This window comes from Peromyscus eremicus, chromosome 4 (assembly GCF_949786415.1).
Source record: "Peromyscus eremicus chromosome 4, PerEre_H2_v1, whole genome shotgun sequence".
NCBI classification, from domain to species: Eukaryota; Metazoa; Chordata; class Mammalia; order Rodentia; family Cricetidae; genus Peromyscus; species Peromyscus eremicus.
The window spans coordinates 135,079,393-135,102,206 of record NC_081419.1 but is presented as its reverse complement, the minus strand read 5'-3'; the positions used below and the strand labels follow the sequence as shown (position 1 = coordinate 135,102,206).

Here is a 22,814-nt window from a genome sequence, read left to right as displayed (position 1 = left end):
GTTAGGGACTGGCATTTATGCTAAGCAATTCTTTAGAGGATTTCCAGTTCTACCTCTTGGAATATCCCTCTTTGGATTTCTGGGGCACTGAGTCAGATAGGCAGTCTTTGATTTACCAACCTAGATCATGGCACCTGTGGAATGATGGTCATCTTGGTAGGCAGCCCTATGAGAAGCCAGCCCTGTTGTGCTTCCCTATAACTCTGAACTCAGCTCTCATTCTGATTACTAAGCATCTACAGTGCCAGCCCTGAGCACATAACGCTGACTGCCAACAGAAATGTCACTGATACTTCCCATGTCCCTATCCCTCTGTTCTACTTCTTGGGTCACCCATAGATCTTGTCTTATCTTTTCTCCAGAGTCACCATATGTCTATCGCCTTTGAATTGCCAATGCCATTCATTTACAAACAGGAAAGCAAGTCTTTAATGACTAACGAAAATTATCTCAGAGAACGCTTAAGTGAAAGTTGAGTTTTCTGCATGTTCTTGTTGTCATATCTGAGCCTGAATGGACCAGAAAAAGCATGGTCACCATGGGGTTCATGCTTTCAGCTCTGAGGCCTTTTGGTTAAACTCACGGAACTTTTCTAAACTACTGGGCTGTCACGTTTCACATGACTGCCCACAATCTGAATGCTTCTCTGTGGCCCTCAAGTGAGTACTATTGGTTGGTCATGGTCACTGCTGAAGGGACTCCTACCAGAAAAATATTGGTCTTTGGGCAAAGGTTTCCTAACATTTAACTAAGACCTTCACTTACCTTGGAGCATGGCACCTGATCCTACCCTGGAAACAGTATATGGCACAGCCAATCATTCCCTGCTTCGTGAAATCCATCTTCTGTTGGTTCTAGGACACCATACTCAGCCGCATTTTCTTTCCCTGTCTGGATGCTCATGTTCTGTATGCAGTTTTGTCTGCCTCTGCCCACCGGACACTACAAGTGTCTCTTCCAGGCCTGCTTCTCCTTTTACTTGCTATTCCCTTCCTAGGTAATTGCGTTAAGTCCCATGCTGCAGATACCATCTGTGGATATTTAAGAATTGATCTTTTTATCTACAGCCAAGGCTTTCCCCCCCAGAGTTCTAGACACTCGCTTTTAGCTACCTACCTTCAATTTCAAATTACTCTAAACTCAAGCATGGTTTCACTCTAGCCCCCTTTTTATGCATTTCTCGAAGCTGTAAATCCCACTATCATCTACCATGTCATGCAAACCAAAACCTGTGGCCACCCTTGTGATTTTTTCCTCCTTTATTCCCCTCACTCCATTTATCACCAATTTTCACTATATTTATTTCAGGTAATTATCCCTTTTATTACATCTCCAAATCCGCACTGCTATTTTTTGAATCTTTGTGACTATCATCATCTACCTAGGTGCCTACAGTAATCTCCAAACTCATTTCTCCAAGTCAATTTGTTTCCACATTGAAGTTGAGATGATGAGATGATATGCTAGAAGCACAAATCTGATCCCATTATTGCCCCATGAACAGTGTTTAGATGGCTGTCTGTTTTGCTTGGGCTACAGAACAAAACCATCATCATAGTGTACAGTGTCATGTGTGAACTGGCTCCTGCTTCCCTCTCCAGCATCTTCCTAAGCTTCTTGACACCTTTAACACTACATTTTCTGCCATATACCAGGTTCCTTGCCGGTTCACAGCCTGACCCAGCGTGTCTACTACACTGCTCCTGTAGGCTTCCATTGTCTAGCTACAGCCCTGGAGCTCAACCTGCTGGCCATTTCCTCCCAGAAGTGACTTAGTTCCCTGTTATGCTCTTTCCAAGGGATCATGTGCCTCTCTGTCCAAACCCTTAACAAAGCTGAAAGTTGCTGTCTTAGTTAGGGTTTCTATTGCTGTGAAGAGACACCATGACCACAACAACTCTTATAAAGGGGGAAAAACATTTAATTGGGATGACTTACAGTTTCAGAGGTCTGTTCCATTATCATCATGGTGCAACATGGCAGCATGCAGGCAGACATGGTACTAGAGATGAAGCTGAGAGTCCTACATCTTGACTTGCAGTCAACAGGAAATGATCTGTCTCACTGGGCATGGCTTAAGCATAGATGAGATGTCAAAGCCTTGCCTCCACAGTGACACACTTCTTCCAACAGGACCACACCTACTCCAACAAGACCACACATGTCTCCTGATAGTGCTACTCCCTTTGGGGGCCATTTTCTTTCAAGCCACCAGAGTTGCCATTACTAATTATTGATTTACTAAGTATATCCTCATGGTTACCAACACCAGTGATTTCAAACTCTCTGAAGACAGGGACTGTGTCTGTTTTGCTTATCACGATGTCTCCAGATACCTGCCACTGGTGGATGTTTGCAAATACTTATTTACCTAAGGAGTGGGGAATAAATCTTATTAGACCAGTGACAACATGGATCTTACATAAGAAGAGGCTCTCATGGGATCTCATCCTTGAACTCCCAGCCTCTAGAACAGGACTTTGGAACAGGTACTAAGCAAAGTTTAACACTGCCAATGATTCAATGATCTAGAATTAACCTTTCCTCTAATTCTGAATATAAACACTGTCAGTATTGGGGAGCCTTGTGATTTGAGGTGCTCTCTTTCTTTTGGGCTTGGTACATTATAGACTAGCTTTTTCTCAGAAATCATAACTTCAGTCTCATAAGCAGAGGCTACTTAGGAGCCACTCAGAAACACCCCACTCTGCAATATCAGACTTCCCTGACTAAAGATGTGCTGGCTATCCCTGCATGCACCAGGAAGTCACTGGGCTGCAGAATAGTGGAACCTTGTCAGACAGCCCTAGGGTTGGGTGAGTTGATTAGTCTTGCCTATATGTGGTAGAAGTAATGAATAAAATATATCACCTTTAATCACTTCTAGGGAAAGGCTTTTTGACCATACAGAGACTATAGTTCAGACCCAGCACTTGGACACACAGGAGCTCAAGACACATAACTGAGTGAATAAATAAATCATTCTGCCCTCTGCACTATTCTGTCATTCCACAACCACCACAGTGACTGTGAGGAGGAGTCCTTTGCTAGACACTGGCTTTGTAGCAATGAAAAGGACACAACACCTACTCTTGAAGGCTTCCCATTCCCACCAAGGATGCTCAGCTAAGTAAACCAGTTTGCCAAAGTTAACTAAAGTTTGAGAAAAGTGCCTGGAGAGAATATGCACTCTACACTCATAAGCAAAAAAATAAATAAATAAAAATTGAGAAGTATCAATGTGCCAGAGGCCTGCTCTTAAACAGCAGTGAGTTCAGGGAGTCAGATTCGCAGTTCTGTATTGAAAAGCAACCTTTCAATTCAATGCTCAGCTAAGTTCTATGAATACATGACTGAAAGCAAGAGAAAACTCAACTTGGTTCCATGTGGACAAATGTGTGCAGGCAGAGACATCATCCCTTTAGCCAAATACCAAACAACCACGCACATTTAGTGAGCCCCTCTTATGAGTCAGGATCTGCGCTAACATAGAAAACAAAGATGAAAGAGGTATAATGCTACCCGCGAGGAGCTTGCAGACCAGTGGAAAGACAGATGTGAAAACAAGCAACTAATAATACTAGTACATTGTGGTAAGAGAGATTGTGAGGTATGTGCAAAGGGTATAAAGTGTTATCAGAATTTAGAGGAGAGAGAAACTCTGCCAGAGGCACAGGAGGCCACAGAAGGTATATTGGCTGATGAAGGATGAACTGGTGCTGATGTTGCAGAAAAGTAGAGATGAGTTTGGAAAAAGGTGTTTCTGACTTTAAACTGCCTCACAAGGGGGAAAAAAAGTGATTCTAATGGGGAAATAAAGACAGCAGGAGAAAATTGCCCTAGGATGCTGGTAGCCCATGGACTACCTCCAGAATGTCTAAAACAGGAAATTGCCTTTCATTCTTAGTAAACACATGAAGAAGCTAGGCTCTGCCTTTCTTTGCTTACTTACTTTTGCTAAGGAACAAGCAAAACAGTTATTTGAAGATGGGGGATGAGGGGTTAGGGCTTCCAAAGCTAAATTCAAGGTTTCTCACCCTAAGACCTAAATTTGGTGTCACCAACCTGGGGGATCTTGTTCCTGACATTAGCATCACCCATGCGACTTCTAGCAAGGCCTTTCATATTTTGGCGTTTTGATTTTTGATTTTTGGGTTTTTTTCCCCATATATAAAATTAGAAAAACAATGTCTGTCACCCACACAGGCCTAAAGACATAATAAGCGCCCAGTTTCTTTACCAGAGATTGAGCCAACAAGTTAGCATATAATGTTACATAACTGCCAAGATTGAAATATTCATCATATTTTCTGAACCCAAGGCAATTCCTTTTAATCCACTATTTTCCCCCTACTGTTGGCTTCTTATAAAAAATAAAACAAAAAGATCCCTTAGATCACAGTGATTTTAATTGTTACTTTAACATAAAGCTATTATTTTCATTATATAATCTGAAACATAATTCTATGAACCCAAGAACTGAATGGTAAGCCAAGGTTTGAACACTCATAGCAAAGCAACATAATGAATAAAACCTTATGCTCCCACATGGCACGTATGAGAAACTCTTCTGATTGCTTAGAAAATCAGTTTCTTCATCTCTGAGAGGACATCATACTTATCCCAACCTCTTAAGGAATTAATTCTCAAAGGGGATCACATAGAACAATGTATCTGAAGCTCTCAGCACAGTGCCTGGCACATAGGCAGCTTTAATAAGTAGACACTCATGTCACTGTCACTATTGCCTGGTCACATGTGAGCCTTTTTAACATCTTCCTCCTTCCCTTTTCCTCTCAAGGTGCCTCCACCCAGAACTCTAACACTGTGGAGCCAGAGAAGCAGGTGGACAACACGGTGAAGATGGCAGGTGTGATCGCTGGCCTCCTCATGTTCATCATCATTCTCCTGGGAGTGATGCTGACCATCAAAAGGAGGTGAGTCTTGGCACTGCCTAGAGGATCCTGCTGACCCCATGACTCCTCACTACCACGTGGCCAGGCAATTTTTCTGTCAATTATTGTCCAGTAGAGCTTTTCCAATGGGATCCTTGAGTTCCTTGTGCTATTGCTTGAGAGACATGTGTTGCCTCCTTGGCAAGCGGCTTTGAGAAGACCAGCTTTTAAGGTGCTCAGTGATTCCTGTTGCTCCCTTGTTGTGTCATGGAGTCTGGTTATGATGAAGTAAGTCTTCTCGGAATTAGCTGCTCTGTGTGATTTCTGATGCCCTCAAGATGGTTGGGGGAGTCCAGGAACGCAGATGAATACAGTAAAATAATGAATGCTTCACTGTTTCTCCCCCACATTTCCTCAATACCCACTGGTCAAGAGCAGCCTCTCATGCTGCTCTCAAAGCCTCCAAAGGAGTGATACTCCACAGATTTTCCTGCTTGAGACACCTTCCTACTCCATGTCTCATCAAACCTTCCCAGCCGGTTATTAGCGTGTATTATCTTCTGTCAGAATGTTTCCTTGGGCACCTCTGGGCAACTAATACAGTTTTCCTTATGTTGTATATATTTTCTTTCAAATCGCATTGCTGATGAAAGCAAGGGAGCCAATCCTTCCTTTATTGCCAAGATTCAACCTCCCATCCTCATCCTCTGCTTAAGATATAGTCACAGGATTGAAGATAATACAAGGAAATTAAACAGAGGGATAGAAAATGCAAAGTATGAGTATGAGCTAGCATTATCATTAAGAATCATTATATATTCCTCAAAATTGGGTCCCATGACCATCTCTCTTTAGTCTTTTCCTGTCACTCTACTGGCACACTTTACTTCCCATTTCTGTGTCTTCTCAGTTTCACTGACAGGCTTCAGTCATGGCCTCTATCTTCCCACTTTCCAGGCAAATCTAAGAAGGCATCAGCCATATTATAGTAATATCTGTTAGAACCCCATCTTTCACTGGGTGGTGGCACATGCCTTTAATCTCAGCACTGGGGAGGCAGAGGCAGGTGGATCTCTGTGAGTTCGAGGCCAACCTGGTCTACAGAGCGAGATCCAGGACAGGCACCAAAACTACACAGAGAAACCCTGTCTCGAAAAACAAAAAGAAGAACCTCATCTTTCCACAATTCAAACAGTACTTTATGTTAGTCTTTAAAGTTCCACCTGACACTGGAGCTCCGCGTTTGGTTAACTGTGGAGTTCAGGACAATAACAATGACAAGAACCAGGGAATTTCTACCATCTTTAAGTTTAAAGACACTTTGGAACTTGTTTTCCACCAGAAGAAAGAAACTAAATGTCCCCCCGCCAAAGACAACTCTAGCTTCTACTCAAAGAGTCACATGAGTACCAGTGATGAAAAAAGATTGAAAAGCAATGTCCTTATTTCCAGTCGCCGATGACTCAGAAATGGTGGTGCTGCCTTCATCGACACAGCCAGCCTTTTCTCAACCACAAAGCCACCAGTATGTCCTTGTTTGTCCGTCTCTCATAGTAAGGCTTTGATTCAGCTAGTCTTCTTCATCACCAGGATATCTTCTTGCTAGGACTTGGTCTTTAATTTATATATTTTATCTAATGCCACCATTTCTCTTCTCACATAACCAGTAACTCACACAAGAGTTAAGGTTCTCAACTAGCTATTAATTTTCCCATTGTAAAAAAAAAAATCTAGAGTGAAAGGAAAGTACCATGTTATCATCAGGTATACAGAGACTTCAGAAAGCTAATGGTAGCACTTCCTTGTCATGCCATCATCATTGATAAAACATAGTCTTACTGTAGGTCCCAGGGACTAGTCAATCAGCAGCTATTATCTGAGGTAGAGCATGCACTTTGAGTTCTCTAGGAGTGGTAAGTATACTGTACATATAAGATCACTGACAAGTTTCTTAGCCTTGCAGATGTGTTAGAGGCAGAGGTGAGTCTGGGATTGTCTACATGGGAAAAGTGGCCAATTAAATGGAATTGAATATCTTGAAATTTTCTGATTCTTTGCCACTGATTTGTAAGTCAGATATGTTCTTCCAATTTTGCTCTTTCTAAAGCCTGGCTTAACCTACGTCACCACTGACTGTGAGCTTGTGAAAAAATTTCACTTCCTTCTCAGCAGCTATTTCTGAAATGTGTGATTTTTCTGGGAGGGAGGAAAGAAATGGATTTCTGTTTCTAGGGTGAGAGTACATAGAAAGTGAGCCTTCCGTGTAGTTTTAACCTCTTCCGGGGGTATCTTTATCACCTCTCATGTCTATAAAACTGTCAGACACAACCAACAGGTGTCATGTGATCACCATTTCACCCCCCAAATCAAAATTTAGACCCTGTGGCAATGCATAGCTTGGGGATGCTGATCTGTATCGGCATGCATAGTGTGTGGACATGTTTCTGCTGGTTGATGAGAATAATTCGCAGATGAGGTAAAGAAGGGATGGGGGCTAAAGAAGAATAGAGGAGAAATAGGAAAGAGGGGAGAGAAAGGAAGAAAGAGAAGGCAAGGCAGAGAAGGGGAAGAAAGAAATGCAGCACAGGCCTGCCCCTTCCTACTAACCCACAGTGTTTTCCCATGTCTAGAGATACCTCAAGGACAGTGAAGGCCACAGTGAATTCATTCTTTCTATGGAATTCTTCTGATTCCAGCTCTATTTATAAATATGGGGACATTACTCAATTCAGTCTGTTACTAATCTGCTGCTAGCAAATATGCTACCCATAGCAACCTGAAAGGGAGAAGTTTAAAAGAATAGACACACTGGAATAATGAATGAGCAAATCAACCCAGCTCAGGTTCCCTGTGTCAGTCCCACTGTTACCTACAGTTCCTGGGTCCAGGGGTTCTCAGGGGTCAAACACCTGTTTGCCATCACATGCCCTTCACTGGTTTGAGCTTGACAGGGCCATCTCCTTGCCCCCCATGGTCATCAATGCAGTGACTGTTTTTTCTGCTCCCTATGTCTCTAAGTTTGAGTTGAGTCCATCTCAGATCTTTCCAGGCTACAGCCACAGATGTTTCCATAAACACAGATGTCCCCAGATGCTCCCTCTTGGGGGTTCACCATCATTGATGGTAAAGCTCTCTTCTCACTCTCCAAACAATATGTCTTATTGCTAGGTGTTTCCTTTTTTAACAAAACTAGAGAGCAGGCAGAGAATGTACTTGGATTGCAAAGGATGAAAGGAGGGGCTTAATGAAGAGATTAATTTATATTTGGATGACTCAAGAAAAGAAAAAGAAATGGAAATAGAAAGGAAAAAATCAACAAAACATGACAAATGTTTTGTAATCTTTCCTTGTACTTGTTTTATAATGGAGAGGAGGGTCTTTAGAGATAAAAGCCAAATGGTGATGACAATGGAGGTTTAAATAAGAGTTTTTATGGTTCCCAAAAGACTCAAGTTAAAGTTTAGAATTATTTTTGAGTCATTCTTAACCAATCTTCTTTGATTGTGGAGCTATACATAATCTGGGCATTATAAAATCTGGACCCTGAGCCCTTCCCTGACACACTTGATTTCCAATGTGGTTTTAGCCATGCTCACTGCAAAATACCCATCCTTATTTTCTCTTTTGCTTCTGGATCTACCAATGATATCTAGACTTCAGATGTTCCAGAATGGATGCTCCAAGACACATGCCATGCCATCATATTGTAGCACATACCCTTTCTGTTCTGAGCTCCTAACGATAAGAAACCCTCATTGCTAGTGCCTCTCTGCAGTCCAGAGTTCATTTTACCCTTTCCTTTCTTACTTTGGAGTCATTTGACTATATCCTCCAGAGAAATAGGCAAGCAAGAGGTTGTGAGGCAGCCTAGATTGTCCTTTAGCCTGATACCATAGAACACTGGATACTTTCAATGCAAATTAAGATAGAAAACACAAGTTTTTGTGTCTTAACCAATACGTCTTGATGGTTGAAGCTGTCATTAGCCACTCCCATCCCATATAAGGACCTCTACAAATTACTGTTTTGGGGGTGTTCTACTCCATGCCTATGCCCCCAAGTTTCAGCCAGTTCAGTGTTGTGCTGCTTTGGAATTCACTTCCTGGAGTCTGAGACTGGAGTTTGTTATAGTTTCTTTTCTGCCGCTGTGATATAGAACAGTCTAACCAAAATCAACTTAGGGAAAGAAAAGGTTTATTTTAGTCTACAGTACAGTCCATCACTGAGGGCAGTCAGGGCAGGAAATCATGCAGGTTCTTGAAGGCATGCTTGCTAACACAAAAATGAGAGTCAAAACAACAAACAGGAACAATAAGATAAAACATGCCAAAACTAAACAAAAAGCCCACAAAAACAGAAAACATGGAGTGCATTAATACGTACTACAGTTCATTTTGTGTTGCAGCCAATGTTTATGGGACTATTCAGACTTGGTTCCATATACCTACGTGAGGAATTATACTGTCTGATACCAACAGGAACACTCATCACACACTGTACCAAACTCATTCCAAAACTGTCACCAATGTGCTAACAGCAATTCTGCAAATAACACTCACATACTGACCTAATTTCTTCATTTTCTGCTTAAACTGCTGAGTGTTCCGATTGTCACCCTTCTAATGATCATAATTGCGTAGATCTGTTGATGCTTCTATTCTGTTGATGTTTTGTTTTCATAAGTGGAGAATGAAGTTCAAAGAGGTCATATGAGTTGGCCAAGGTGCTGGGATAAGTTTAGAAATAAATCCAGACTGTGGTTCCAGAGCCCAAGATGCTAATTTTCACTAGTCCTGAAAGACTATCAGAAAGCAAACAGATCATAGAGGTTCAAGTTCGGATACCACTTTCCCTCTCTTGATTTTGCTTTACTCTGGCTTTGGACTTATGTCTCCCCAAATGAAATATTTTGACATATTCTTTGCCTACAAGATTCTTAACACTGTCAAACGTTCTCCCCCGCGTTCTTCCGAATATGACTACCGAGTGTAACATCATAGCAAGGTCTTCCTACATTCCAATCTTAGCAGGATGGCCAAGTGACAGTCCCTTGCATACAGCCCCTATGCTGCCTGCACTAGTCTTCCTCTGTGTATTCATCATATAACCTAGTAGGGATTATTTTGCTGGCCTGAAGATGGAAGAGGCCCATGAGGGTAAGGGGCTTCGGCTTCAGGCCTTTCTCCCTAGAGTTTCCTGGCACCATATCATATATCCTTGGACATCCACTGGGTATTTCAGAGTCAAAGTAGAAATCATTGTCTAGCTGCCAACCAGCTCCCAGTCTTGTATCTCCAGCTCATTGACAGGCTCTGCTTTCTATCCTATTTATCAACCACATGAGGTTTTATCACCAGGAATTCTTCTAAGCCCACATCTTGGCATTTTGATGGTCAGATATTCTCACTGTCCTTGGCTCTCCCCAGGGTAGACCACTAATGTGTCTACTAGCTTCTCTCACTGTGATTGCTTCAACCCATCCATCCCTCCACAGTACCCAGAATAATGTTTCAAACTTCAATGCATGCTCTCTAGCCTGCTGTCTAAAGCATCAGTGGCTCATGGTGGGGGTGGGGGAAATGCGCAAGTTCAACTCTTTGGAAAACAGTTTCATGAAGTTCTACCCCTACGCTCACTGTGATTTTCCAGGTCTCCTAGTGTCACCCTGATTCCTGTAGATATATTTGTGAGCTTCATTTCTATCCAATGCTTGTAGTTCTCATGTGACCTTGTATTACCTATATAAAGGTCAAACTCTGGTCACCTCTCCAGTAACCCTTTCCTGGCCTCACAATCTGGATGTCCTCTGTGAAGGTCCACTTTATGTTCTCATTCACCACTGACATCTGTAGTCACACTTTATCTCCTCCACTGGATTACCAGCATGTATCCTGACTCCTCCTTCTCTCAAACATAGCTTACAGATACTGGGAATTTCCTACAATAGACAAACAAACAAACAAACTGAACAGAATATCCCAGTGAAATTAAAACAGATGAGGGCCAGCACCATCTCTTAATGAGTATATTATCATTCAGAAAATAGACACAAATGTGAGCATCCAGTATCAGTGGTGTACCAAGTCCTAATACACATGAGGTAACTCTGGAGGACACTGTTCAAAATATCCATGGTCTGTGCCATCAGAGACCACATTGTTTAGAATGAAAAACTAAATAAAAATAAAAGAGTGAGACAATAAAAAAACCTAAGTTTCATTGGACCAGCTAAAAATACAGGGCATATTATTGGGTTATAGAATGTCAGACTACTAAAACACAAAGTGTTAGAAAATTGCTCAAAATCACATGACTCTGTGACAGTATTGTGTCTCAACCTTAGGCAGTCTGATGTGGAAGTTCATACTCTTAAATAACACTATCTAACCTGGATTTCATATAAAACAGGCCATACTAAATTGAGATGCTAAATTGTGTGGCATAATTTTAAAAAGGTCGTTGAGGTAAGAAAAAAAACAGATGAAATGTGTCACCTTATACCTACCTTATACTAAATACTAAATGATTTCTTATCATAGGCTCATAGAAGGAAACTCCCACACACACACCTTTCTATTTGTGCTATCTTGAGCAGCTACTCAGTCTGGATACTTGGAAGCCTGTTTCCAGTTGCTCACACTTAAGTCACCTATTGATTTTGTGTCTTAATCACCCTTCACGTTTACATCTTATTTCCCATCCCATGATCATTGTGAAGAAAGTCCCCCACATCTCTTGTCTTGACTCTTGTTTTATCTTCTGTGGCCACTGTCCATTTCCCTTCCTACTTTTTCTTTACACTGATCTGAGGATCATCCATCTAGAATAAATATCTGTTCATATGGCTTTGGGGGTTTCCCTGTGACCTTTAGGATGGAGACAAAGTTCCTCTGCAATATCATGACATTTGTACTTTACTCACTACCCACTCATATAAAACAGGTCCATATACCTGAAATGCTCACTCACAGGCTGGCTTCTCTGTGACTACAATTCAAGCATGGTAGATTCCGATCTACCTTATCTTCTGTCCCCACCGCCAGCTGTGTGGCCCCACATCTTCCTATCAGACTCTCACTATGGAAGAAAATATAACAATGCTTGGTAACATGGACTCTGGAAGGAAGACTGCCTGGATACTAATACCCACCAGCCATGCTACTTACCCACTATGTGAATCTGGGAGAGTTACTTCTTTGAACCTCACATTTCTTGTCTGTAAAATAAGAGTAATAGTGTCTCATAGGGCTAGTGTGGTGATCAAATGAGGTAGTATCTGTATGTAAGTAATACCCTATTGTTTAAAAAGTAAGGGTTTTTTTACTTCTTATTTTCACTTATTCTTTGAGAATTTCACTCAATGTATTTTTTTCTTTTTTTAATTTAATTTTATTTTACAATACAATTCAGTTCTACATATCAGCCACGGATTCCCTTGTTCTTCCCCCTCCCGCCCCCTCCCCTTCCCCCCACCCCACCCCCCATTCCCCCCTCCTCCAGGGCAAAGCCTCCCCTGAGGACTGAGTGTATTTTGACCATATTCACCCTTCCCTCCACTCCTCAAACAACCAAAACCCCTTCCCCACCCACCCCACTTTATATTCCCTTTAAAAACAAACACATCAAATATAGTTGATGCTGCTCATATACCCTTGGCTGTGTGGCCTTCTACTGGAGCAGGTTAGTCCCATTAGGAACTACACCCTTAAAGAAAACTGATTTTCCTCCCACATGTATCAACTGCCAAGAGCTCCTGAGCTAGGGTGTGGACTTTGTGCCCACCGCCTCTCTTCATGATGGGATTCTGACTGGCTTGAGCTTTTGTGGGTCTTGTGCATGCTCTATCACCTGCTATGCATTCATCCATGCAGCTACCCTGCTATGTGTACTGTTTTCTTCTAGTCTCTACCTCCTCTTACAATCTTGCAATCTCTTTGCCTCTGCTATGGTCTTACACTAGTATCTGGTACATAAATGATTGCCTTCTATTTAAGTGGTAGCTATTATTATTGCCCCCTCTATAATTTTCTTGCCTGGCTTTCATATTAGACCAGGTGGGTTGGATTAGAATCTCATTTGTCTATTTATAGGACTTGGCAGAGACAGGTATATTCATAGACACTCAGGAAATTTTTTTAGATTAATAATTAAATGATGTTTGAGTAGATGATGAATGTGCTGTTGGATGGATTATAGGCTAAGTGAGTGGATAAACAGATGAATGGGTTGGTTTGTGCCCTGGGTAGATAAATAGACAAATTGTTAGGTGGGTGGATGGATGGATGGATGGATGGATGGATGGATGGATGGATGGATGGATGGATAAGTTTATGGGCTAGATAGGTGGGTAAATGACCAAATGTGCGGTTACATAGACAAGTTAGCACTGTTAAAATGATATAGAGCAAAGAGAAACTCTACCTGAAGGGTTGTCAGGCAGCTAAAAGGCGATTCTGCAGTATGTGATTTATTAAGTTTGGGATATTGGTTTTTTTCCCTTCCTAAGCACAGCTGTCTTTGTGTTCAGGATTTTTGGTTTCAGGCAATCTGTTATCTGCAATCTTACTGTATCCCTGTAAATTCAGACCTTCAGTAAATCTTCTTCAAGGTTTAGAGAATACACACATGTAAACTGTGTTGTGGTCACAGAGCAAATATCTGTGACTTTGCAGCTTGGTTAAGAAAAGATTACCCATTATTAGAAGATCACGGATCATTGACATTCTAGGAGTTTCTTTGACAAGAGACAGCACTAGCTTTGGCGGCCTCCAAGATAACTCAGAAAAGCTTTTGGGAACAGGCACTCTGTTTAAGTGGGAGGAAGGAAACATGTTAGGAGGTGAACCTTAAAAGTTGAGAACAAAAAATTCAGAGGATCAGAATACTGAACAGAGTCTGCTGCCTAAGAGGAAGTAGCTGCCAATAGAGAAGAAGCCCAGCTCAGGGCAGAGCATTCCAACTTCTCCACAGGTGCACAAAAATCCTTGACCAAGTGAGGAGTGCCCTCTCAGAGCCTTGGGTTCCTCAAATAAAAGTAATAGTAACAATATATACTTTTGTAAGGAGGATTCAAGAGCTGAGGCATGGGGCATCATCAGGTCTGGTCCATTTTGGGGGCCCTGTTTTCTTATGTCCTCAAGCAGTGTAGGCTACATGGTGGTAAAGAATATGACCTTTGGAGAGATGATGTCAACAAATCTGGATACTGGTTGTGTCATCTTCACCTCATTTGCCTCAGTTTACTCTTCTACAAAGTGAAGATGATAGTATCTATCTCTTTGGATAGTTGTAAGGGAACACATAGGCCAATCTATGATAAGGGCATAGGACAGTGTTGGTACCTAGTAAGTGCTACCTGTATATTTGATTTCATTTTATTACTATTGGTAACTATTTTCACTGTCCCCTGAAGTTTATACATTGTCCCAGTGATGAAAGAAAGAAGCAGCAATTTTGTTTGTTTGTTTGTTTGTTTGTTTGAGAGACAGGGTTTCTCTGTGTAGTTTTGGTGCCTGTCCTAGATCTCGCTCTGTAGACCTCGAACTCACAGAGATCTGCCTGGCTCTACCTCCCAAGTGCTGGGATCAAAGGCATGTGCCACCACCACCCGGCAGAAGCAGCAATTTTTATATCTGTAGATGAGGTGAGAGATAAAATACCTTTCATCTGTCCTTAGCATATTCCAAATATAGATTCATATTGACTAATATTAATTTAGATTAATGTAATTTTTGAAAAATATTATATATTATGTCATATCTTATTTGGATATAATCTAAATAAAGTCATTTAATATAAATTACCATATAGCTATGGTTACTCTTAGGAATAAATAGACATTGCTTCCAATATTTGAGATGGAGAAATTAGAACATGGAGCTATTTAATTACTTGTTCCAGACCATGCAGCTGTAAATGATGGTACTGGTGTGCTCAACCTTCTTGTACCTCCATGACCTGAAAGCTATTTGAAATGCCTTTCATGTGTGGCAACAACTTAGTATATGGATGAGGAAGCAGATTGGGGGTGGGGATGGGGAGTCTGCTTTTCTAAAATGTCACAGTGAGCAAGTGAAAGAGCTGAAATTAGAACACTAGCCTCTTTTTCTCATTTTGCTGAAAATAGGTAAAATGATTAATCTAGTTCTATTACTATAACAAAATGCCTGAGACAGGGTAACTTACAAAGAAAATACACCTGATTCTCATAGTTCTGGGTAAATCCAATGGCATGATGCCAGTATCTGCTCAACTTCTGAGAAGGGCCTTCTTGCTGCAACATCACATGGTGGGAGAGCATCATCCGCTGAACAGACTGAGGATGTCTCTCTCTTCTTACAAAGCCACCAGTTCCATCATGCCCCACCCCACCCCTGCTCTGACCCTGATGTTCTTTTCTGGTTTCAATCACCCCCAGAAGAAGATCTCTGATAGCATCAGATTATGAATTGGGGGCTCAATTTGCACCATCAGCTTCCAAAGAGATGGTGAAGCCATAGCAAGAGATGTTTGGATCCTGAGGTTTCTGCCTCTAAAGAATAACATTTTCAGCACTGTACCAGCTGTTGGTGAAGCAGAAAAATAATCAGTGGCAACCTGTATGGCTAGTGAATGAGGATTTGATGACTCATTGGATGAATTTATCCAATTCCTGTCCATCACAGATCTGAGTCTTCCCCTTTCATTCTCCAAGGCCATTATTCATTTGGTCTAGGATGTTGAACAATTTTTTGTGGGGAGTGAGGTCACTGAGTCTTGCAATGCTGTGGTTCATTTTCCCCAGCTCAGCCTACCAAGCAAGCACAATTTCTTACCGTTTTCTTACTACTCAGTTTTCTTCTGGACTTTTAGGGTTATTGAGTTGGGCTTTGATAGCCCTGCCTTGGAGGCTTTGGCTACTTCTGACTTGAAAGGTGGAAATCCTGAGCTCTGAATATGTATTCTCACCTCTGTGGTCTGAATATGTGTTCACACCTCTGTGGTTATAAAGACCGAGTCTTCCTGTGACAAGCAAATGGGATAATAATTACAACTAATCAAGTCATTCAAGGAGGAAGGGAACTATTCTTGCTTACTCAGGAGGATATTTGGGGACCTGAATTTCCTAGCAACCTTTCCCAATCCTCAAATGCATCACTTATTGTCAGTGTAGCTAAATCCAATGTGAAATAAAAACATCCCTGTTTATTTTCTTACAACCTAAGATAAGTTACAACAAGGGGAATATAATGGACATACATGAAGGTTTGCAAATGCCTAGAAGCCAGGAGCTAGTGGGGACATTAAGAGAAGCCTGAAGGCAGTGATTTTTCAAGCTTCCTTTTGAAAGCTTGAATTCTTAGCCATATAAAATGTTAGATGATATAAAATCAATACAAATTGAGGTGCCCTGGCTTTGATGAGCAGTAGAGGACCAGCAGACCCATTTTCATATCTTCCATCCCTATGGCCACTCTGAAGAACTCCTGGCATCCTGAAATACAGTTGGAAAACCATTAGCAGTAGATGAGAATGTAAAGGCAGAGTTTATTCAAGTTGGGATCTGGTGACACTGAGGGTTAGAACTCTTCTAACTTCCTTCTCAGTACAGTGTTCTTTCATGATGATGTTAAAGTTTGACCTGGTCCTACTATGTGACAAACAACCCCCAAAACCTAATGACATAAAGAATTACTATTTTGTATTCTGCCTGGGTCTTCACTCTGGGTAGGGCATAAAGGAAATGTGTATCTGCTCTGTGATGCTCAAGGTCTCAGCTAAGATAACTTATTTGAATTCTAGCTTGGGCTAGAAGGACAGAAAGTACCTGGCCATTCCTTTCTCTTTGTGTAACCCCAGGGCTTCCATGTGATCTCTCCAGCATGGCAGCTTTGGGAAAATTGAATTACTTACATGGACACTTAGGCATCCAATAGAGTCCCCAGCAAAAGGGACTACATGGCTTCTTCTTTTCTAAAATCTATCTTAGAAATCCCAGAACACAATCTTACTACATTTTGTCATCCAGCATCATCCATGACTCATTACTGTGGTCTAGATACCTGAGCCTGGAAATGTGGATGACTGGGGAGCTAGCAAGGATGCAGCCTGGTTATTTCTCTGTTTTGGACATGACCTCTTACGAAATAGATGTGGATGTGATCTTCCGTGAAATAGTTAAGATGAAAGGTGCTACTGTGTCTGTTGTTGCTTGGATCCTAGGAACACTGGAATGTGAAAGTTTGGTAGTCTATTTCTAGGATGCCACAGAAAGCTACCTAAGACCTTCAAAAGTCCATAATTATAAGGAAGTTTGTTTTAGCTGTCCATAAGGAAGAACATTCAAACAGTGCAAACAGCCACCAAGAAACTTGGCTTCCTCTGCATGTGGCAGAGACAAGAGTCTCTGTCAGAGGTGAGGTCTCTCACTTCTTCCACCACTAATAGCAGCTAATGTGTAAGAAGCTGCATCTCTTTGAGCTTAGGGTTACTAAAATGATGTGCATTTCTAAGAATCATGATTTCATATAAACCTAATTCTTCTTTGTTTGTCTTTTCTTTTTCCCCCCCCCTTTTGGACATTTCCTTCATCTGACTGCCCATCAATATATAGAAGAAATGCTTATTCCTACTCCTATTACTTGTAAGTATCGAGCCGGTGTTAACTGCTTTGTGCTCCGTAAGAGAGGCTGTAGCATGCATTTCCTCCTGCACCAACTGGTTGATTGTCTGTTGGCCTCTCCTAGCCACTTCTGTCTAGTCATCTGTAGTCCGGAAGTTTTGAGTTTGTATGGATGCTTTTCCGTTTGAAAATGCACTGTCACTGTTCGTGTCCATTCTGTTTCTGTCATCCTGATTTTGCCCTCGTACCTTTGGAGATGTGAGGGGCTCATTCTCCTTTGTGAGTCTCAATTTCTAATGAGCAGTACCTCAGTTCCAGAAGGAGGGGAAGGTAAGACAGAATCACAGATCTCAGGAACTTCTGAGTCCCTTTGTGCCTCTTCAGGGAAGAAGTAGTCTTGGGGACTCAAGGGATAGAAAAGAGTCCATTGGCTCTTTCCATTATACCAGGGAGACTACAGGGAGTCATGACTTTATCCAAATCCAGCCTCGAGGATGACAGAAACATCCAAGGTCTTGGCTTTAAGCTGAAATTCCCTGTTTGGCGTTTAACATTACTTATGTCACTTCATCAGTACATTTTGTTCACAGTTAATGATGGCTGTCGGCTTTTTACCCTTACTAAATAAAGGTGATTTTGTTACTAAATCAGAGCTTTTTCAAAACATGTGGGTAAAGGAGAGAAACTTTATATAATAGAGCCTTGCTGATAAAAAGCTGGAAAACCACTGAAATACTCCCATATTCCAAGTATGCATCTCTGGCTTTAGAAAATGAGGTTCATAGAGAAATCTAAGAGCTTGTCACATATTCAGCTTGCATAAAAATAGGAATAGAGCTCAGAATGCCAGGATCTTAGTAAACAGTATTGCCCTCCATTCTAGGTCTTCCCTTACCCTTGGCAAACACAACCTTGTGAGAAAGCCCTGCATCTCAGTTGCCTTCTGCTGAAACCTCTACAGGTGGAGATGGAGCCAGAAAGTGGCTTCCTCACCCATTCTGCTCAGTTAGTGCCAAGCTGTGGGCGCAGAAGATAATATCATCACCATCGTCCATACAGGGATCAATGTTCTCCACCACTACTACTGAAGGTCCTAGAACATTTACCTCACCTGTTTACTCATTCAGCAAATACACATTGACTATGCACACTACATTCCAGTTAGAGTGGATGGAGAAATAGCAAGGACCTTAAGCCTCACCCTTGTTCTATATGATATGTCACTGTAGAAGAGTCTCTGTGGGTTGGGGATTTAGCTCAGTGGTAGAGCACTTGCCTAGCAAGCACAAGGCCCTGGGTTCAATCCTCAGCTCAAAAAAAAAAAAAAAAGAGAGAGAAGTCTCTGCAATATTTTGCCATCTAGAGAGATGTTGTAGGTAATTTAATTTTCTCTAGAGCATTGTCTTTCCATACCCAACCTCCAAAGAATACTTGGCCAGAGATGAAGCACTTAAGCACCAAAGAGCCTGAACAGACAAGGCACACTTAGTCATCCTGAGTAAGGGTAACCACCAGCACTGATCAGGTACCTTGTGTATACACTAGCTTACTAAGCCCTCATCAAAGTGCAGTTTGATAGGCAAGTTATTTTAAAGTCACTCAGCAATAAATGGGAGGGACAGTGACTTGTACTGGAAAGAGAAACATCTGGGGAAGGGAGAAATGGTTGGGAGCACAGAAGATAAATATGACTATAGGTATGTGTAGTCTGAGGAAGCTAGTAGAGTTCCCAAGTAAAAATGTCCCAGGCAACCTTGGGAATACAGAAGTAGAATTTAGGCAGGAGAGGGATGTTTGGAAGCATCCTCTGAGGATGACAGAGGAGAATATGGGGTGGAGCAATTAAGACTAGAGAAGGAGTAGGAGGAAAACAGAGTGAAGGCCTGAGTTTCCCAAACTGATCATGCTTAACAATCTCCAGGCCGAGGTTTGGAGGGGAGGTGCAGGATGGCAAAGCAGATAGATGATAGGAGGGAAGAGGAGAAGTCATTAGCTATAGAAGATGCTACAGAGGAAGGAGGTAGAAGGTGAAGGGACAGCCTGGTCATTCCAACACCAGAAGTCACTTCTGAGAGTTATGGGGTAAATGGTGGACACAGAAGAGGCTGAAGATGCTGGAGGTGGGGAAACCATGCAAAGTAGGGCCTGGAGGCAAGCTGTTTGGAGACGCAGATCAACCTAGAAGGAAGAAAGATGGGTCTGGACCATTGGACTGAAAAAAGGCATGGAAGTGGGGGGCGGGGGTTGGAAAGAAAATGGGTCAGCAAGATGGCTCACTAGGATAAAGTCCTCACTCTCAAGTCTGAGAACCCAAGGTTGTTCCCCAGAACCCACAGTGGAAGGAGAGAACCCGCTCCTGAAGTTGTACTCTGACTTCTATACGCATGCTACAGTATGCACGTATATGCACTCTCTCACATACACATAAATAAAACAAAAGTTAAGAAAATATCAGACAAGAATGAAAGACAGACAATGATGGTCTCCAAGCTCCCCAGATATGAAAGCCTTACTCTAAGTACTAGGGTAGATCCTGAGTGGAAGCCTTGAACCCTCCTTACTCAGGGCACAGACGAGCAACCTCAGCAGTAGGAGGGGCTTGTGGCAAATGCAGCATCTAGGACACCAGACTAATGTCCTGAATTAGAACCTGCACCATGACAGTGTCCTTTTCTCAACAGTAGCCATAATACACTGTAAGAAGCAATGAATAAACCAGAAGCCCCGTTGTCCCCTTCATAACAAATAAAAGAAAGAAAAATAATACTCACCTCATAGAAGTCTAGAACACATTCTCTCTAAAATTCCCCAGATCATCCATAAAAACAAAGCCTGGCATGGTTTATCTAACCAATCTTTACAATAAAGCCAATGCTAATGCACTCAACAAATATTAATGAAGAGCCCACTGTGAGCCAGGCTCTTGTCAAGTTTCTAGGAATTTAGGAGTAAGAACAAAAAAGGAAACACATTCACTCATGTAGGAATGTTTAGTAGGAGGGAGATAAAATAGCATATATCATAAAAAATGGGATGAATAAAAGCTAAGACAAAAATAAATAAAAGAAAAACACATGATAATATACAGAGTAGGAGAAATAGATGAACTTTATCCTCAAAGAAAAACAGCCTTCAAGTACCCACCCTCACTGCAAGGTTATACACATAAAACCAAATTCCTCAAGCATTTCCTAGAAGGGACTGTAGCCACAAGTTTTCTGTGTCCTGTAGTTGCTCAGTCCTAGGTAAACATATTGATGATCATATTAATTACAAACTGTTTGGTCTATGGCTCAGGCTTATTATTAACTAGCTCTTTCATCTTAAACTAACCCATTTCTATTAATCTATGTATCACCACAAGTCTCATGGCTTTACCTGTGTTCCATTACATCATATTCCCCTGGCAGCACTCAGCATCTCCCTGAATCTGCCTTTCTTCTCCCTGACTCTTTGTTTAGATTTCCCACTTGTCTCTAACATGTCTTGTCATAGGGCAGAGCAGCTTCTTATTAACCAATGGTAACAACACATATTCACAGCATACAGAAGGACTATCCCACAGTACTTCTCCTTTTATGTCTAATCAAAAAGGAAGGTTTTCATTTGAACATAATAAAATTATATATAACAAAATAGTTACCAAGCAAGAATTACAGTTACAATATCTGGTCTATTTGTATTTGGCAAAATCAAAGAAAATATTCTATTATCTATCCTATTTTTGTGAGTCTAAGGTTTATATCTAATTTATCTTTTATTATAACCAAGGAAAACTATAATTATAACTGTTTAGTCTTCAACTCCATCAAAGACCCCAGAAGATATAATATTACCTAAGTAAACTGGAAGTGCATTGTAAGCAACTTCCAAAATTCTAGAAATAACAGAGACATCTGGCTGCCTGGACAGTCATCCAAAGTTTCTCTGCAACATTAGGGCATCTATCTTTAGCTTATGGGTCTAGAGTCTCTGGCATACTTTTCAGTGAAACAGGAAATTTAAAGAACTGTTCTGCCTATTGGCAAAGTTCATCAGTCACTTTCCTCTGTGTACTGCAGAATGTCTGGCAGTTTCTTCTGTGAAGCAGGAACCTGAAGGACCATCTCGCCTTGTTTTAGCAAAGTTCAGCGGTCGCCTTCCTATGGCTTCTGCATGACCAGTTCATCAAGCAGTCCAAGCAAGAACAGTTTCTTGCCCAAATGACTAGCCTTTTCCATATTATAAGCAAACTCCATAATAAGTTTCTTTGATGCCCATCATCCTCTTTGAAGTAATTGGTGCTGACAGGAGCAGATGTGTATCACTGTCCAGAAAAGTCTAAGTTCTTAAAACATTTAAAATGCCATATTCTGTAGGTCTTTGAAGTGTTTGAAGATTATCTGTCTATCTAAAATATATCTTTATATGACCTTGAAAACCTAATTAACATGATTATAAGTTTGATGCTATATATTGACTATTAATTTGTATTTTTTAACTATACATTACATTTTAAATGAGCTAAATAAACATAATATCTTAAACAAGAGAAGAAATATACATATAGTATAACAAAATTGACCTTAAATTTGTGTCAATAAACCGAAATCCATACCAGTGTAAAGTATTTTGAGATTAACAATTGTTTTCTGGATTAAAGTATATTCAATTATGTTGCTGGAGAGCTTTTCTCTCTGGGTCCCACCAAGTTCCACAAGTCCACAATAATCTACATTTTTTTCTCATAATTTCTATATCATGTTCTCCCCTTTTTTAGAAAGAGATTGACTATGACCATTAACCATTTATAATCAACCCCCTTTAATGAAAATAAACACTTATAAACAATATTTTGAGAATTTAAGCATAGTTTCCTAGTTGGATGTAGGCTTTCTATTTGAATCCTGTAAGCAATCATAGACAATGTGTGCATGAATGAATGTGGCTGTCTTCCAACAGAAACTACTAATACAGAAACCAAAGTATCAGGCAACTAGGCCATAGTTTGCCTGATCCTAGCCTTCTGAGAGTAGGGCAAGGATGAGATTCACCCTGCTTTTTTGAGTTCCTACTATGTGCAACATCCCACACTTGGTGTTGACCGTACAAAGGTAAATTTGGTACACTCTCTACCAACTAACAAAAGATGGAAATGAAAGGAACTTCTAGTTGCCCCCTACTAGTGTCCAGCTCATCTAATGAGCCTTGTGAGATATCAATCATCAATCACTGTGTTGGCTTTATTTAGATGTCAGAACTCAGGCTTAAAGATGTGTTTATAACCCATAGAGAAAAAGCAAAGCAATGGGGCCAGAATTTGAACTCAGGCCTACAGA

The 22,814-nt window shown here is 41.1% G+C and overlaps 1 protein-coding gene across 1 annotated transcript in view; it reads left to right on the top strand.

Annotated features, from left to right (window-relative positions):
• Ptprt (protein tyrosine phosphatase receptor type T) overlaps positions 1-22,814 on the top strand; it is an 805,504-nt gene that overhangs the window by 622,736 nt on the left and 159,954 nt on the right. The window contains exon 14 of the mRNA XM_059258971.1: positions 4,802-4,937. Coding sequence (XP_059114954.1) covers positions 4,802-4,937 — 136 coding nt within the window. The remainder of the gene's footprint in view (positions 1-4,801; positions 4,938-22,814) is intronic.